Source organism: Physella acuta, unplaced genomic scaffold (genome assembly GCF_028476545.2).
Source record: "Physella acuta isolate Inbredline_101_S28 unplaced genomic scaffold, ASM2847654v3 ptg000400l, whole genome shotgun sequence".
In the NCBI taxonomy this organism is placed as follows: domain Eukaryota; kingdom Metazoa; phylum Mollusca; class Gastropoda; family Physidae; genus Physella; species Physella acuta.
In genome coordinates, this window is record NW_026731919.1 from 132,771 (window position 1) to 150,838 (window position 18,068).

At 35.7% G+C, this 18,068-nt stretch overlaps 2 protein-coding genes across 2 annotated transcripts in view; both read right to left on the bottom strand.

The window, feature by feature from the left end:
* Positions 1-11,301, bottom strand: part of LOC131942315 (macrophage mannose receptor 1-like) — a 44,195-nt gene extending 32,894 nt beyond the window's left edge. The window contains exons 1-15 of the mRNA XM_059302126.1: positions 11,298-11,301; positions 9,833-9,915; positions 8,976-9,089; positions 8,289-8,387; positions 7,105-7,263; positions 6,831-6,928; positions 6,399-6,549; positions 5,852-5,887; positions 5,478-5,651; positions 5,151-5,279; positions 4,579-4,698; positions 4,278-4,322; positions 2,805-2,933; positions 2,206-2,399; positions 1,643-1,784 (exon numbers count right to left, since the gene is read on the bottom strand). Of these exons, the coding sequence (XP_059158109.1) occupies positions 1,643-1,784; positions 2,206-2,399; positions 2,805-2,933; positions 4,278-4,322; positions 4,579-4,698; positions 5,151-5,279; positions 5,478-5,651; positions 5,852-5,887; positions 6,399-6,549; positions 6,831-6,928; positions 7,105-7,263; positions 8,289-8,387; positions 8,976-9,089; positions 9,833-9,890 (1,648 nt within the window). The 5' untranslated portion in view covers positions 9,891-9,915; positions 11,298-11,301. The remainder of the gene's footprint in view (positions 1-1,642; positions 1,785-2,205; positions 2,400-2,804; positions 2,934-4,277; positions 4,323-4,578; positions 4,699-5,150; positions 5,280-5,477; positions 5,652-5,851; positions 5,888-6,398; positions 6,550-6,830; positions 6,929-7,104; positions 7,264-8,288; positions 8,388-8,975; positions 9,090-9,832; positions 9,916-11,297) is intronic.
* Positions 11,302-15,841: 4,540 nt separating this feature from the next.
* On the bottom strand, positions 15,842-18,068 carry LOC131942317 (C-type lectin lectoxin-Lio3-like). Its single transcript, XM_059302128.1, has 3 exons — positions 17,921-18,068; positions 16,342-16,487; positions 15,842-15,958 (listed from the first exon to the last, which is right to left on the bottom strand). Exons 1-3 carry the CDS (start codon positions 17,973-17,975, stop codon positions 15,842-15,844), a joined length of 318 nt encoding a protein of 105 aa, XP_059158111.1. The 5' UTR covers positions 17,976-18,068.

An 18,068-nucleotide genomic window follows, 5' to 3' on the forward strand; every position in this document is an offset into this window, starting at 1 on the left:
CCGTCAAATCTAGCTCTACATAGAAACTTTGATGGGGTAGGCGCATGGTGGTCTGTTAGCAATTTGCTCAGCTCGTTAAAGCTCTTGGTATCTGGACTAGCTGGTGCGCATAAGTCCTTTAGTAGCCTAAATTGTTGAGGCCCTATGACTGTTAACAAAACAGCTCTCTTTTTGGCTTCTATCGTCACGTCGTTAGCTTCAAGGTAAAAGCTTAACCTATCTAGATAATCATGAATGGTTTCATCATTTGAATCAAATTCTTTTATTTGGCCATACAGCGCCATTATTCTAGAAATACTTAGCCAATATGCTCTAGCAAAACTCTTTTTGAGTAAGTAGGTGCTCTTTCTAGTGGATTATTTATCCTCGTCGTCAGATGTAATGGATTGACGATAGAAGCATGTGGTTGTATATAAAACGTTTATTAGCCTTCAACTACATGATGATAACAAGAGAGGACGGAAGTGACGAGAGACAAAGATATATATACATGTAAGGGACATCACTCAAGGTAACAGTATAAATATAATACTAATACAAGAAGAGTGAGTTCCCTTGACTTCACAAGTCTCACTATATTACAAAAACCAGTTTAGGTATTAATTACGAAAATATTAATTAATTTAAAAATATAATTGAACCAAATTTATCTCCAATTTTTTCTTGACCAACATATTTTCAGTTTCCGTCTGACATGAATAAATCTTTATGCCCACCAGAATGTGCTCGTGGGATCACACATAATCAACTGACTATAAAAATAGGCAGATAAAAAATTCATAGGCTAATTATTTAGGTTTAAAATGGGACATAATTAACATAAAGAAACGAATTGGGGTGGGGGGTATGTCATAGGCCCTACTCTAAAAACTACATCTACTTTTATTCTGAATAATAGACTCAGTATAGTGATAGCACGATCACAATACTTTAAATGAACTTGGCAGATGCAAGTTTTCGGAGAAATCGGACCTTTACTTTTAGCAAACAAATATTTAGCCCTGTTTAATGTAAGCTGTTTCTGAAGGATATAGACTAGCAATTAAAGAAGCTGGGGAAATGGCTACCATGCGGTTGGGGTGGGAAAGGATGATTGTACTGCGGATGGGAGGGAGGGGTAATAACAGGTGGGTAATGTCTACGACCCGTGGTATTATACACAGCATTATATTTATAAAAACTGTCTAGCTCCAGTAGCTGGCATAAAATTTATAAAATCTTGCATGTTCTCTAATTTTTAGATTATTCATTGTTGAATCGCAAGCACCGTGGCTACACCATTTTCCTTTAAAAAAAAAACAACTGTGTGCCCACTATCTTTTTTTTTTACTTTGATTTCTCTTTATTTAATTATCCGGGCCTATATAGCAGACGCTCCGGGTCAAAGGTCATGCTCGTTTTATAAAATGTTCTATAACAATGTTCTAGTGTGAACGCTAAAGTATACATGTTCTGTGAACAAATTGTTTCAAGACAAATTTTATTTTGGCGGGCTTTGTGTTCCGGAAATGTATAGTATACATTGTCGTAAGTGTAAACGCGGTATAAGGGAAACTCTTCACTCATCAGCTTTTATTTCTGAAGCTCATTTTGAAGTTTTGTGAAAAATAATAAGTGAAACAAAATAAAAGTAGTTTCCAACCTTCAGCACAGCCCATTAACTCTATCTGTATAGCAATGCCATAGCTCCACTCAACTGGCCAGATTTTTACAGATTGGGCTTGGATGTCACCCATGAGGAAAATGGACTGTGTACTGTCAGGAGTGGTAACTCCATCAAAAATCTTTTTAAAAAAAGTATTAAAACAGTATTACAACTTTCTTTTTCTAAAAATACAACTATTGGTGTAAATATATTTAAATTTTCTTATTATGTTTAAAAAAATATGAAAAAAGGCCTCTGTGCCTACTGTTGTTACCATTATTGAATAAATAAATAAATGTAATACCCTATTCTTAATACCAGCATTGGTTTCAGTTCAAAAAACCTGATCATAAGCAATTACTACAGAAAAAAAAACCATCTTGATATAATAAGCCTACTCTAAAGTCTTGTATACAAGCATAGGTAAAATAAAAAAAGTTTGAGGATACCCCTAAAGAATGCATTTACCAATTTTACCACACAAACCTCCTAAACTAACAGCTTTAAAAAAATATAATTAGAAGAATTTTCTCTAACTCCAGCACTATCAGACAGCTCACCTTAGGATTTCTGTTACTGTCACTGACCCAATACCAGTCTGACGACGCATCGTACTGATATTCCATTTTAAACTTGGAGACATATTTGTCAGTTGAATCTTCCCCTCCTAAATTTATATCTGTGATGGTCACAGGGGAGTGGAATGAAATCTGAAGCCACTCGTTAGTGCTGTCATTAGCTGGGACCCAGGCACCTTTTACATTAAAAATAATCAGATTTTTATATGCATAAAATATAAAGAATTCAATATTTATAACACAAAATCAAACAAAAATTTTTGTCATATGTCACTATAAATTTTGTTAAAGTGATTTTGTTTGATTAAAAAGTGAAAAAGCAGCACAATGTTTAAAAGAGTTTCAATTAAAAAAAAACAACCCCATTTCAATCAATTAGTAAATAAACAATTTTTCTATACTGAAAAAAAAAAAAAAAAAAAACATTATATTTATTCAAATCTACCATTGATATTCATGATTTATGTTTAGGTGTAAAAACAAATCGTACAGTGTTCTCATGTACATGAAATAAGCGAGCTGATTCTACATAAAACTTCTGTTATTAACAAGTTTGTGCCTAGAAAAATGTCAATACAAACGTGTGTTTGAGGTTCCCATTCTACAGTCCTCTGGTCTGTGTTGATCATCTTTGTAGGAAGAAGCTGAGAAGCCACTGGGGAACTGAATGCTGTGAAACCCAGAGATGAGTTCTTGTGAGACGCAGGAACCTTCAAGGTAAAACAATTGGTTAAATATATTGTGTTTAAGTAATAAAATGAAAAAAGATTTTCAAGCCAGTTTTTTAAAAGCAACATGTAAATTGTTTTAGCTTTCAAATCCTGTACACTAAGAAAATTAATACTTTATTTTAAGGAGATATTGCATTTAAAGGTTAAATAAAAAGATAGAAAAAATATCTTAAATGATGTTAAAGATTATGTTTTTAAATAATAGAATGAAAAAGATTCTCAAGCCAGTTTTTGAAAGACGTATGTAAATTATTTTATTTTTATACAATATACAATATCTCATTAAAAATAAAATAAAGAACTAATTTTCTTAGTGTACAGGATTCAAAAACTAAAAATTATTTAGTATTTTTTTAGGAGATATTGCATTCAGGGGCGGAACTACAGTGCCGCCAGACCCCGCAATGCGGGGGGGCCCAGGCCACTTAGGGGCCCAAAGCCGACCAGAATCTACTTTTTTATAGTTTAAAAAAATTGTTTTTTTTAACAAAAACAAAAAGAAACAGATCTACTACAGTAGTGATGTTCTACAGTAGCTAACACACGCTGTTTCATAAAGGCAAAACATATGTAGCTACATGAGTTGTAGTGTGAAAGAAAGGCACACGTTCAAACAACTTCCATGATTTATTTCCCTTTTTTAAATAGTGAAATATGTGTGCTCTCAATTAAGAAACTTTTTTTGTACTAAACAAATTAAAAAGCAAGTAAATCTCTTAATTATTATTTAAAAAAAAATAATAATAAAGAATGACATAGTATAAAAGGAAATGTATTAAAAACTAATAATATAAATACAAAAATACTTAAAAATAAACATAAGACGAGAAACCATTACACATAAAAAGCTTTCATGCTTCATATTCAATTGACCGCCTTGTATATTAGGAAGCACCATGTTAGACATTTAAATAGAGAATTTCAAAACACACTAATAGCACTAACACAAATGATGTGTTGTTGTAATATGTTTTAATTAAAAATTAAAAACTAAGAATTTTAATTTTTCAAATTTATAACAAGCCCATATTGAGTACTTCATGTTGATATTTTCGTATTTAGTTTATATATATATATATATATATATATATATATATATATATATATATATATATATATATATGAGGCCCAAAATTTTTTATTGCGGGGTGGCCCTTTTTTTCTGGTTCTGCCACTGATTGCATTTATAGGTTAAATAACAAGATAGAAAAAAAAATTCTTAAATGATGTAGCTACTTGAAATAGAGTAAATTCACATTGAAATATATTTTAAATAGATCCATAGGTTGGCCTTACCCACATTACAATGTTTTAGATACTTACTTGTAGAAGGTGTTTTAGGAAACTCAGTGTTCTCATTTGCAAATGCTGTATAATTTAAAGGAGGACAAAATTTGTTTACTTTCTTAAGTTCATTACTCATAAATTACATTACAAATATACTTAACAATAAAGCAAAACCTATTCATATTTGGATTTAACTGAGATGTTAAATGATTAAACAAAATTAGCTGTTAGTTTATCTTGTTAATTTTTAAAAAGTTTTGACAACTAGTATGTGTGATCATTTTTTTAAAATTATGTTTTATCAATATGTATGAGCTCATCTTGTCAGAGAAATTACCTGCTTTTTTACAAATATATCCTAGTCTGTCAGAACATGGCCTCGCTTCCCACTCAAATCTTCTGGCCACTGGCATGTAGCCACAGTTATCTCCCCCAGTGCTGTCATAATGAGGCTGACCTTAAAACAATGCAATGTTTACTTAGATAAGATAAAGATTTCATAGAGTAATTCAAATCAAATTATTAAACTTTCCCACAATTGTATTATAAAGATGGGTTATAAAAAAATTAAACAAAAAAAAATGTAATTCCAAATTAAGTCAGACACAACAAAAGTAATCCAGTCCATCATAAACTTTGTCAGACATCACAAAAGTAATCCAGTCCACAATTAACAATCTAACAAGACAAAAACAATCCAGTCCACAATAAACAATTTCAGATGTCATAAAAGTAATCCAGTACACAATAGACTATATCACACATGCAAAAGTAATCCAGTCCACAATAAAAAATGTCAAACATAACAAAAGTAATCCAGTCCATCATAAACTATGTAAGACATCACAGAAGTAATCCAGTCCAAAATTAACAATCTGACATGACAAAAGTAATCCAGTCCATCATTACCTTCTCCCCAGTGGATGTAGCGAAAAGGTTTTTTATCTGACCAGCCCCAACCATGCTTCTCCCACATATCAGCTGCTCCTATCCACAGAGGTTGTTGGAGGTTTTTATAATCATTTGAAGACAAAATGCCTAAACAATGAAACAAAAATACTGTGACTAAAATATTTTACAAAATAATTCACCCTAAAATAATAAATATGTTAACAAATTAAAAATCAAAACATATATTTTTTTTTCATAACAATGTAAAACAACACAAAATCTTTCTTGCAATTAATTCAGCAAAAACTGTTAAAATCATTTAACAAATTAAAAACCAAAACAAACTTTCTATGTATTTTTGCTCTTCATAGCCAGATATACTGAGTAGTTCCCCTTTGTGTGACTGACAAAGTGACCTCGCCTCTCTCCATGGCTTGTGGGCATAAGCTGATATGTAGTAGCACATGTTGGTGAAGTTGCTGTATGTCCATCCCACACCACACTGGTCAGACCACATAACTGTGAGGAGATGTAAGAATATATTTTTATCAGGGTTGTTGAGAAAAATATTTTTTCAAGTAATTATGGGGCTGCTCAAAAACAGAATTTACGTCAACTGGCTGATATTTGCTTTAAATAATTAACAACATAAAAAAATAAAAATAAAAATTTCCTATAAACTATTTAACGTATTTACAATAATTAATTATAATAATTACCACTAGAAGTAACTGCTGATGGTACTATGGGGTTTCCTGAAAAAGATACAATTTTAAATTGTTTTAGTCTACCTTTTAATATTTTCACAAGAGGGCATATATAGTTATAATAGAACCATTTAATTTGAATATATAATAGATTTTTGTGACTTCACTTTTCAAACCCGGCAAGATATACTTTTCCATCAACTCAAATAAAATAAACTTGTTCCACATGTTCCACAAAACAAGGAGGAAGTATGTTAATTAGCAGCCAACAGTATAAAACATAGACCCCATAAACTTGTTAATATTAACTTTGTGAATAGGAAAGTAACACACATGGTTATAAAATTGTCCCACTTTTTTGTATTAATACAAATTTTAACCTGTTGTACATCTTATAAACTGGTGTTGGCATAGAAGTAATTTATAAGTGTGGTAGGAGATTTGATAAGGGGAAGCAATGATAATCTTAGTGCAGTGGGAGTTATGGTTCCTATCCTTTACATTTATGGCATTTAAGACACCTACAGACAATGAAAGGCATGCATAGAGTTTCACTGACCTGCCTTCTGGCAAACAAACTTATGCAGAGAGTCACATTTCTCTCTGGTCCATGAGCCCATAAATGTAGCAGTTGACCCAGCATTGACATACACACACGGAGCTGTAGTCGAGTTGTACATTTGGTTGGGGTCCCAGTTTAAAATCTGAGGCTACAGTGCACCAAAGGAAATGTAAACATTGCGAAAATAATTTTAAACATTGCAAAATACATTTTAATTATAATTTTCTTTTCATTATATACATACAACTATTTCTATCTCTCTAAATCTCATTTATTTGCAGGACTATTTATAAACATATTTAAATCAATATTTGTACATCTCTATATTTTAATGTAATACTTAAAATTAAACCTTGTTAAATATTCCAAAGCTGATCACCATTATCAAAACATTAATTAGTCAAAACATCACATGTTTCACATTCTTACTTTTTTATCACTGTTATCTAACAGGTAACTTTGTGAGGAGATGTCGTACTTGACACCAATCCAATAACTTTCTGTACCACTTGCCAGAAATGGTGAGGCTAAAAAATGTCAAAAATAAAATCTCTGTGCTAAAATAGTTGTTACATTATTTATATATGTCTATTGTGGACTGGATTACTTTTGTGACATCTGACATTGTTTATTGTGGATTGGATTACATTATATGCTGTTAAATATAAATGTTGCGGTTTTATTAGAAATTAAAATAACCTACTAGAAAAAAAAGACTGGTCTATTTGGCTGGTGATAGTTGCCAGGGTGGCACTTTGTTTTTGACAAGCTGTCTGGGCATCTGTGTAGCTTAGCTGGGAGGTTTCTATCTTGTAGCAGGTCTCATGGAACAAGTTCCAGCCTTGGTCGCAGGTAACACTGGCTAGAAACAAACAAGGTTAGAAATAAAGTATGGAAAAGTAGATCTATACTGTATAAAGTGCTGACTACAAACTTTTTCATATGAAACAAACAAGGAAATGCTGGTTAGAAATAAAGTATGGGAAAGTAGATCTATAGGATACTGGATAAAGTGCTGACCACAAACTTCTTCATATGAAATAAACAAGGAAATGTTGGTTAAAAATAAAGTATGGGAAAGTAGATCTATAGGATACTGGATAAAGTGCTGACTACAAACTTCTTCATTTGATGTCAGGGAAACAGGAACTCTACTTCATTTGATGTGTAGACTGTCAGATGTTTAAAAAAGTACATTATTCTTTACCCTATATATTATGATGCTATGCAGAACAATAGAGTAACAACTAGCTTAGTTTGAAGATTAAAGTTCATTCAATTAACAGAAAAATAAATTAAGCTAATTAACAACAGCCAATTAGCCTTTTAGCCACACAGGTATCCATATAACGCCTAAAAATATTCTACCACAAATACGTCCTGCCTAGCAATGAAAACAGTCACAGAACAAAATATTTTTAAAATCCACAAAAGACAAATTGTTTAACTGGCAACAAACCTTTACTTCTAATTAGATCACTATACCTTTCTCACCTGATGTCACCAAACCATTTGTAGGTGGTGTGTGTACGGTGTATACATTAAAGCTGCACTACTACAGCACACTTTTCTAACAAAAGCTCACTCTTCTTACATAACATTTCATAACTATATGAGGTCTTACATAACATTCCATAACTATATGAGATCTTACATAACATTACATAACTATATGAGATCTTACATAACATTACATAACTATATGAGATCTTACATAACATTACATAACTATATGAGATCTTACATAACATTACAAGATATTACATAACATTCCATAACTATATGAGATCTTACATAACATTACATAACTATATGAGATATTACATAACATTCCATAACTATATGCGATCTTACATAACATTACATAACTATATGAGATCTTCTTACCTGATGATGGTGTGGCTATGTTATCCGTCAACAATAAGTGGCAAACAAAATTTTTGGGTGTAAAACAGTACACGGCCAGGTAGTCTTGTCTGTCTGATGCTGTAGGGCAGATAATGTTTGACTTAACCAGATTTTAAAACATGAGCTGATAAGTAATGAAAATTGTACTTAAAGGTTTTAAACGTTATTTGACAATGTGGTCATGCAGTAAAATACACAGTTAATAGCCAGTAAACTTTGAGTTCTATATATTAGCTTGAGTTTATAGCACACCCCTGAGTCGATCCAGCTCTGATGGGTACCTGACTTAAGTTGGGGAAAGTAAAGACAGTTGAGAGTAGTACTGATCACACCCACCCCATGCTTAAATCTAGAAACAGATCAAATCTACTTCATCTTCCCCATTGACAGATTGCTATGAGGGTACTTTACCATTTTTACTATGTACATCAAACATTTTACTCATTAAAATACAGCCTTTATCAATTAAAATACGATCATGGGATTGCGTGGTCTAAAAGTAGAGCATATAAAAACTAACATGTAAGTTTTGATTTCAAATCTGGGTTCAATAAGAAAAGTTCAAAACTATTTAATACAGTTACATTTTTATATATAAAAATATAGTAATTCATTATATTACTGAAGAAAAGAACAACAAATTTAAAATAAAATTCTAAAACCTACCAAAATCAGTAGTGCCACATCGTGAGCTATAGCCAACTATGTTTGTTGTGTCATACTCAATGATCTCATCTGTCAGGATTGTTTTGTCCAGAAACAGATAATTATGATCTGATCCTGAGAAATTGTTGTAAAAATAATCATGATTTGATGTGGGAAAGTGGTTGTAAAAATAATCATGATTTGATGTGGGAAAGTGGTTGTAAAAATAATCATGATTTGATGGTGGGAAAATTGTTGTAAAAATAATCATGATTTGATGTGGGAAAGTGGTTGTAAAAATAATCATGATTTGATGTGGGAAAGTGGTTGTAAAAATAATCATGATTTGATGTGGGAAAGTGGTTGTAATCATGAATTTATGGTGGGAAAGTGGTTGTAATCATGAATTTATGTTGGAAAATGGCTGTAATCATGATTTGATGGTGGGAAAATTGTTGGAAAAATGATCCTGATTTAATAGTGGGAAAATGGTTGTAACAATAATCATTATCTTATCCTGGAGAAATTGTAAAATTGTCATGGATTGAAGAGAGATGCTAGAAAACACTTAGAGGGTCTTGAGGATTTTAATTGTCAGGCCAAGTTTTTAATTAAAGATATTCTGTGATTTCTTGTTTAAATTACTTTGTTTCAAAATAATAACATTCTAGAAAAAATAGGTACTAGAAAGGATTTGAATATTAGCCATCCAACACTTCAGTGTTTGCTATCAGGCAGCTTATACAAACAGTATAAAACACACAGTATGTCTAAGGATTAAACAAGAAAACAGTATTCTTCTGAGCTTAATTTTAACACAAAAAAAAAAAAATCACAACTCCCAGGGATTATGGAATCAAGGGATTATGAGATCATACCACTAAATCCAAGCCAGACAAGAGTGATGTCATTTTCCTGCAACTCTTTGTGCAACATTGTCTTGCCATTGTCTGTTGTTGAACTGGTGACAATAAGACACAGGTGAAAACAGGTTTCATTTATCACACTAATTAGAGTCATGAGGCTGATGTTGATGATCATACTATTCGACCAGAGAGCTGATGAAAAACTAAATCTGGTGGAGAAAACACTGGTCCCACCACTGAACCAACTACAGTACAAATACACCAACTACAGTACCAATAAACCTACTACAGTACCAATAAACCTACTACAGTACAAATACACCAACTACAGTACCAATAAACCCAATACAGTACTAATGCACCTACTATATTACCAATGCACCTACTACAGTACTAGTGCACCTACTACAGTATCAGTGCACCTTCTACAGTACCAATAAACCCACTACAGTACCAATAAACCTACTAGAGTACCAATGCACCAACTACAGTACCAATGCACCAACAACTGTACCAATGCACCAACTACAGTACCATTGCACCAGCTACAGTACCAATGCACCAACTACAGTATAAGTGCACCTTCTACAGTACCAATAAACCCACTACAGTACCAATGCACCAACTACAGTACCAATGCACCTAATACAGTACCAATGCACCTAATACAGTACCAATGCCCCAACTACAGTGCCAATGCACCAACTACAGTACCATTGCACCTACTACAGTACCAATGCACCTAATACAGTACCAATGCCCCAACTACAGTACCATTGCACCTACTACAGTACCAATGCACCTAATACAGTACCAATGCACCTAATACAGTACCAATGCCCCAACTACAGTACCATTGCACCTACTACAGTACCAATGCACCTAATACAGTACCAATGCCCCAACTACAGTACCAATGCACCAACTACAGTACCAATGCACCTAATACAGTACCAATGCCCCAACTACAGTGCCAATGCACCAACTACAGTACCATTGCACCTACTACAGTACCAATGCACCTAATACAGTACCAATGCCCCAACTACAGTGCCAATGCACCAACTACAGTACCATTGCACCTACTACAGTACCAATGCCCCAACTACAGTACCATTGCACCTACTACAGTACCAATGCACCTAATACAGTACCAATGCCCCAACTACAGTACCAATGCACCAACTACAGTACCAATGCACCTAATACAGTACCAATGCCCCAACTACAGTGCCAATGCACCAACTACAGTGCCAATGCACCAACTACAGTACCAATGCACCAACTACAGTACTAATAAACCGACTTCAATACCAATGCACCAACTACAGTACCAATAAACCCACTAAAGTACCAATATCAATGCACCTACTACAGTACCAATGCACCAACTACAGTACCAATGCACCAACTACAGTACCAATGCACCAACTACAGTACCAATGCACCAGCTACAGTACCAATGCACATAGTATACTATTGTACCAATAAACCTACTAATGTCCTACCCCTGAACCTACTACAGTACCAATGCACCAACTACAGTACCAATGCACCAACTACAGTACCAATGCACCAACTACAGTACCAATGCACATACTATTGTACCAATAAACCTACTAATGTCCTACCCCTGAACCTACTACTACAGTACCAATGCAACAACTTCAGTACCAATGCACCAACTACAGTACCAATGCACATACTATTGTACCAATAAACCTACTAATGTCCTACCCCTGAACCTACTACTACAGTACCAATGCAACAACTACAGTACCAATGCACCAACTACAGTACCAATGCACATACTATTGTACCAATAAACCTACTAATGTCCTACCCCTGAACCTACTACTACAGTACCAATGCACCAGCTACAGTACCAATGCACCAACTACAGTACCAATGCACCAGCTACAGTACCAATGCACCTACTACAGTACCAATGCACTAACTACAGTACCAATGCACCTACTATTGTACCAGATGTGAGCCGGATTTGCTGCAGTAATCGGCCGCCATTGGCCAGGTCATCCGCTCCTCGGGTCGAATCTGTAGTTCGTAACACTCCAAGCCATCCTGGAGCCATCCCAGGGGACAGGTTCCTAATTAGATCATGGCCAAACACAAATGTTAACACTGTATGAGATTACTTATATTATTACCTTAACGTTAGACATTTAGAGTTAAATTTGTAACGATGATAATTTGAATTCATTTTTTGTTACCTTCGGGCTTGTGGCATACGAACGACAACTCTTGATTACAATTTTCTGTGTAGTACCCGAATGATGAGTTGTAGGCCCTGGTTGCGACACAAGTTTTATTCGCGTCACTGAAAAAAATGATTAAAACCATTGAAATATTTTTTATTTCCTATGTTTTTGATGTACTGTAAAATATAAAAGAAACGTAAAATACCTTTAAGTTAAGCTCGATAAAACGAAACGAGTTGAATGAGGTTAAGAGATTGGGTTAAAACAAATGCATTGCATCTGCAATGATTAGGAGTAACACAAGTCCTTACTTGGGATTCTTTCAGAATTTTTTTCAGCAGGGTGGTGGGTGGGGTGGGGGGGGGGGCACCTGAAATTTCCGACGATGGACATCGGTTAAATAATATATTATTTCTTAAATAAAATTTAATATTTTTTTTCTTTTTCGTCGGGGTAAAAAAAAAAGGGGGGGGGGGGGGGGTTGGAGGGTGGGGGGGGACAAACGACAAACCCCCTCAGAGTTTCTTAAAGGCATCTCTTCGGCATCTCTCCGCCCCCCCCCCCCCTCCCCCCCCACAAAAAATGAAATTTATATAGAAAATATATACTTTAAACCCCCCCCGCCGGAAATTTTAGTTCGCCCCCCTCCCCCCCCCCCCCGGAGAAAAAAGTCTGGAAGAAACACTGTCCTGATAATGGCTGAAATTACACCGGTCTACACATGACGTGATGACAAAATTTACAATTGTGTTCGTTGTGTTATAAGAATAAACAAACTGAGCCTAGAGTCACGTCTTCTTTATCTCCAAACTAGTTAAATAGACAAAAACAAATTAATTAAGTTAGGTACCCACAGAATAAATTTGTTCCCAGAGCCATCTGCAATCCAGGGTAGGTAATACACGCGTTTTCTGGAACTGGTGTAGAACTGGCCGATGTTGCCCTGGGTGGAAAGTGATTGTTTACATTTGTTACAGAGGGCGATTCAGTTAAACATACTCATAGTAGCTTTCTACAGCAGACATTTTAACTATAACACACACACACACACACACACACACATATATATATATATATATATATATATATATATATATATATATATATATATATATATATATATATATATATATATATATATATATATATATATATATATAATACTTGTTTATTTACCGGGAACGATGTACTAAAATTATGTAAAATTGAAATATAGTTTCCTCTTTATATTGAAAGACAACATCTGTCCTTAATTAAAATTTACGGACCGATTACAAAAATTGACATGATAAATATAATTATTTAACATTGACTATTAATTTTTCTAGTTAATTCCCTTTTTATAGTTATAAAATGTCAAAGGGAGACCACCTCCAACTAGATTCCCAAAAGATATTTAAAATATAAATATATTCAGTTGTAGTAAAATAAAAATGAGGTGTATAGTTTTGTAGTGCTTTGTTTATAAATATTATAAAATGTATACACAATTTTGTCTTCAATTGTTACTTTATAGATTTAATAATAATCAATTGATTAAAAGTATTTTACTGAAAACTCATTACGATGTTATAAACACTGAGATCTTAAAAAAGGGGTATTTAATTGTAGTGTTACTTGTTGAAAGCTAAGTTGAACTAATTTAACAATCCTTTTTTTTAGCTCTACTTAAAAAACCCAAATTCCACCCCGTCCCCCCCCCCCCCCCCGTCCCCTTACCCACCACACAGAGGGAAAAAAGTCCCTTGAATCATCATTTAACTACACATTTGCATTTTCAGGTGTTTTTTTTTTTATTTTTAATATTTTTAAATATTTAGACGATTTGTATTAGATCTATTGATAAGTAAACCGGCTACAGGACATTACCCCCCCCCCGGAAATTACCCCCCCCCCGGACATTCCCTCCCCCGTATTTACCCCCCGGAACAATTACCCCCTGTCAATTACCCCCCCCCCCTCAAGTTAGAATCATAACTCTAACTAGAATTCTATACCTATATACTACTTTAATCCAACCCTTAAGAAAAAGACCAAAACCTAAGCATCCACCTTAGCCTAAAACTTCACACAAAACCAAAACTAACGCTAGACACAACCCTAACCCTAGCTCTAACCCTAACCCTAGCCCTAACCCTAATCTTAACCCTAACCCTAACCCCAACCCTAGCCCTAGCCCTAGCCCTAGCCCTAGCCCTAGCCCTAGCCCTAGCCCTAGCCCTAGCCCTAGCCCTAGCCCTAGCCCTAGCCCTAGCCCTAGCCCTAGCCGTAGCCCTAGCCCTAGCCCTAGCCCTAGCCATAGCCCTAGCCCTAGCCCTAAACCTAGCCCATCTTAAATGAATGAAAGTAGGCTACAAGTAAGAAAGAAATATTACTATTGTAACCCTGTATCAGTCCTAACGAGCCGGTGATGAAAACTGTAATACTAAAGCGAACACACCTCTTCGACCCTGTAAGACTGCTTCTAAAATTGGACACTTGACGAGTTTCAGTCCCCATATATCTGTTTCACACCACACAACTCTACGTACAAAGTGCTGGTTGATGACACAGAACAAAAACGTAAACATTGTCCAACTCACTGTGTCCGTCACATCCAGCCAGACGCTGGAATTGTCTGGAACCAGAGAAGAGATGACCGACAGCTGACCAACGTCTTCTGGTGCCAGGAGCTCGGCGTCAGCAGACTGGCAGGACGCCTGGGCGTCTGTCCAGGTGGCAGGAGGGAGGAGCTTGTAACAGCCGTGGGACAGTGTGACCCAGTTCTCGGTCGTGTCGCAGAGGTCTCTGGAGTCTGAGGATGGGTGGGTTTAGTGGGATAAGTCGTGGGATTAGAGGGATAAGTTGTGGGATTATTGTCGTGAGATAAGTCTTGAGGTTTTTGTGAAAGATCATGGGATAGTGGGCTAGCAAGTGTTTCTTTCAGACTTTTTTCTCCGAGGGGAAACTTGAAATTTTCCTGGGGTGGGGAGGGGGGAGGGCACTGGTAAATGTACGTATTTTCTATATAAATTGTATTTCGTTCGAGAGGGGAGGGGGACGGGGGGGGGGGGAAATAAACTCTAGGTGTAGGCCGTGGGATTTTCGGTAAAGGTCTTGGGATTAATGGGATAAATCTGTTGTGTGTACTAACATATTTTTTGTTAGCCTCTGTCTGTCGGTCAGTCAAATGTCTTACGTGTTGGTATGTCAAATGTCATATTACCAAGATCTCTCTTGCAGAAAGGATGCAACAGTTCTACTGGATTCTCCACTTGCAGGAAAACGTCCGTTTGGCCCTTTAAAATTCTAGCAGCAGTTCGGTCTTTTAACGGGCTCGGCACATACATGACGTAATTTACGCCTGGTTCATTTGGCGTTTGCCAGTGGCTGGAATTAGAAAAAAAAAAGTAACTTCTCCCGCCTTGAAAAAAACAAACATAATTTTTCCGTAATATATCTGTTAATTTAAAACAAAACAAAGGAAAACTCCCCCTGTGGCCATTTTCAGCAAAGTGGCGCCTTTTTGGAAACTTACTCAAAGTTTTAAACAATGATATGTGTTAAAAAATATTTTTGGTCCGCACATCTATGTAAATCACAAGATTTCTTTTCATGCAGCAATTAAGCATTATTGCAATAGTCTAGTACAGGGGTCTCTTTTTTGCCTGTAACATGTGTAATGTTACCATAGGAGTGGGGGGGGGGGGGAGTAATTAACAGAGGGGTAATCGACCAATGTTATAATTTGAGAGAAATATCCAGTAGTTGTAATTGTCGGGGGTTAATGTCCTAGACGTTGCAGATAAAGGGTTAAAACGTACTAAAGCTCAGTGTACTTGGACCCATCCTCCCACAACCAGACGCCGTTTGTGTTGATCAGGCCAGTCCAGCAGTCCGTGCTCAGGTGGGCGGCTTGCATCAAGCTGGACACGAACAGCTGCAATAGGGGGGGGGGGGGGGGTGGCACAAAAAGGTCATTTTCATGTTCATTAAAACAATGTTTCTCTTTATTTCTCTACAACAAATATATTGCATAATTATCATCGTGATTTTTGCATTTTATAGTTCATATCAATTAACGTTATTAACCGTTTAATTTATTTCAAACACCCACCTATCCATCTATACACCCGCCCACCTGTCTACCTACTCACCTATCCACAGACCCACCTATCTACCTAGTACCTATTCACTCACCCACCAACCTACACCCAATGCACCTTCTCGAACCCTCCCTCCCTCCCCCGCCCACCCACCCACCTACCGACTCACCCTACCTATCCCCCACTCCTCCCCTCCCACTCCCCACCCCCCACGTACCCATTCACTTTGGTCAGCCACAGACACCAGCACAGAAGAGTGCCTCATACAGAGACTCCCAGCATCAGATCTGTTCAGCTTCTCCTCGAAGATGTAGTAGCAGCTTTGGCCCCTCTGTACCCAGCCCGAGGGACACACACAGTAGGCTGCAAGTAGAAAAAATGTGTAGACTCTAGCCCAAGGGGATCTTACAAAAAAGCATGTAGACTCTACCCCAAGGGGATCTTAAAAAAACATGTAGACTCTATCCCAAGGGGATCTTACAAAAAACATGTAGACTCTGCCCCAAGGGGATCTTACAAATACAAGGTAGACTCTATCCTAAGGGGATCTTACAAAAAATTTAAAAAAAAATAAAATAAAAAAGATACACTCTACCCCAGGCGTATCTTACAAAACAAACTCTATAGAACAATACATCCACGTATCAAGTTCTTTAAAGTTATAAATGTCAAAGAGTTTACTAGCGGGGCTAACGCCTTTTACTATTAATAAAGTCAAGATTCCTCTTTAAACCTAACGATCCATTGTGCAGATGAAGTAGAGTTCATATGTTTCTTGACCTCGGCATATGAAGGAATACTGTTATTAGTACCCTGTCAAGCCGCCCTTACTTTCCCTAAAGTGAACTAGGTACCCATCACAGCTGGGTGGACTCAGGGACTTTCCGCTGACTTAAACCACGAGACTTTCTGCTTTGCAGTCTAGGATAGGCCGTCCCAAGCTTTTTACTATTGTCTTTAATACAATCTTTAGCAGAGTTTATTCCAGGCATCTCTTCAAGGGTGCAGAGCCCCCCCCCCACCCCCCGAAGAAAGTCTACCCCCTACCCGTGTGCTCAGCAGTATGCTTAGTATGCTTAGTTTTCCTAACGTGAGTCAGGTACACATTAACTGGTGTAAAAATAAAACGCCAGTATTTTAGTTGATCTGCCCAAAATGACAGTATAAACTATTTAACTTTACAGCAATGAAAATTTTTGTACTAAACCGGTGTGGAAATTTTCAAGAGGATGTTTTCAAAATGACACGCTTTTATTTTTTTAAGATGATAGTTAAAAAATGTTGGGACCACGTTGAACAGTGTGTGAAGAACTGAATTTAAGAAAAACGGCTTTGAAATAGGGCGGTCTGCGACTTTAAGTTTGTTTAAAGGTCAGATTTTCTCTGATACTATGTGTTTAAAAAAAATCAAAATGTGTAAAAACGACTTTGAAATAATACCCTGAATTTCACTTATTTCAGCTGTAGTAAAAGTAATTTAAAAAAAAAAAAAAATCTGTCAAAAGATCTGTTTTAGGTTTTCATTAGATTAAGTTTTATTTTAGCATTTTGGTGTGTGTTTCAGTAAATTAGCCCAAAGTAAATTTAAAAAAAAAGTAATTCATAGTTTTTAATTTAACAGACGAGATAGAAAGTCTAATAAAATACTTTCAGGTATAACATATGCAATAACAATTGCAAACAATTGCAAACATTAGGTCTACCTAACAATTAAATTCCGGACATTTAAATAAAATTATATTGGTAGTCGACTACCGTATTGGATTCGTTACAATCCAACATCTTGACTTACTTACCAGGTATGAAAAAACTCGCAAACAAAAACAAAGAAATAATGTTCATGATAAACATTTGAGGTAAAGAATTTTATTTAAAAAAACGTCCACAACACATCTCGGCTATGGACGGACACATTGAACAAGAGGTGTGTTGTGACTTCAGCTA

What these genes read in the sequence shown, in the direction of transcription:
- LOC131942317 (XM_059302128.1), bottom strand. Translation starts at nt 17,975, where the DNA reads ATGTTTATCATGAACATTATTTCTTTGTTTTTGTTTGCGAGTTTTTTC. An exon ending in TGCGAGTTTTTTCATACCTG is followed by an intron (nt 16,488 to 17,920) that starts GTAAGTAAGTCA and finishes TTCTACTTGCAG; the next exon opens with CCTACTGTGTGTGTCCCTCG. An exon ending in TGGCTGACCAAAGTGAATGG is followed by an intron (nt 15,959 to 16,341) that starts GTACGTGGGGGG and finishes CCCCTATTGCAG; the next exon opens with CTGTTCGTGTCCAGCTTGAT.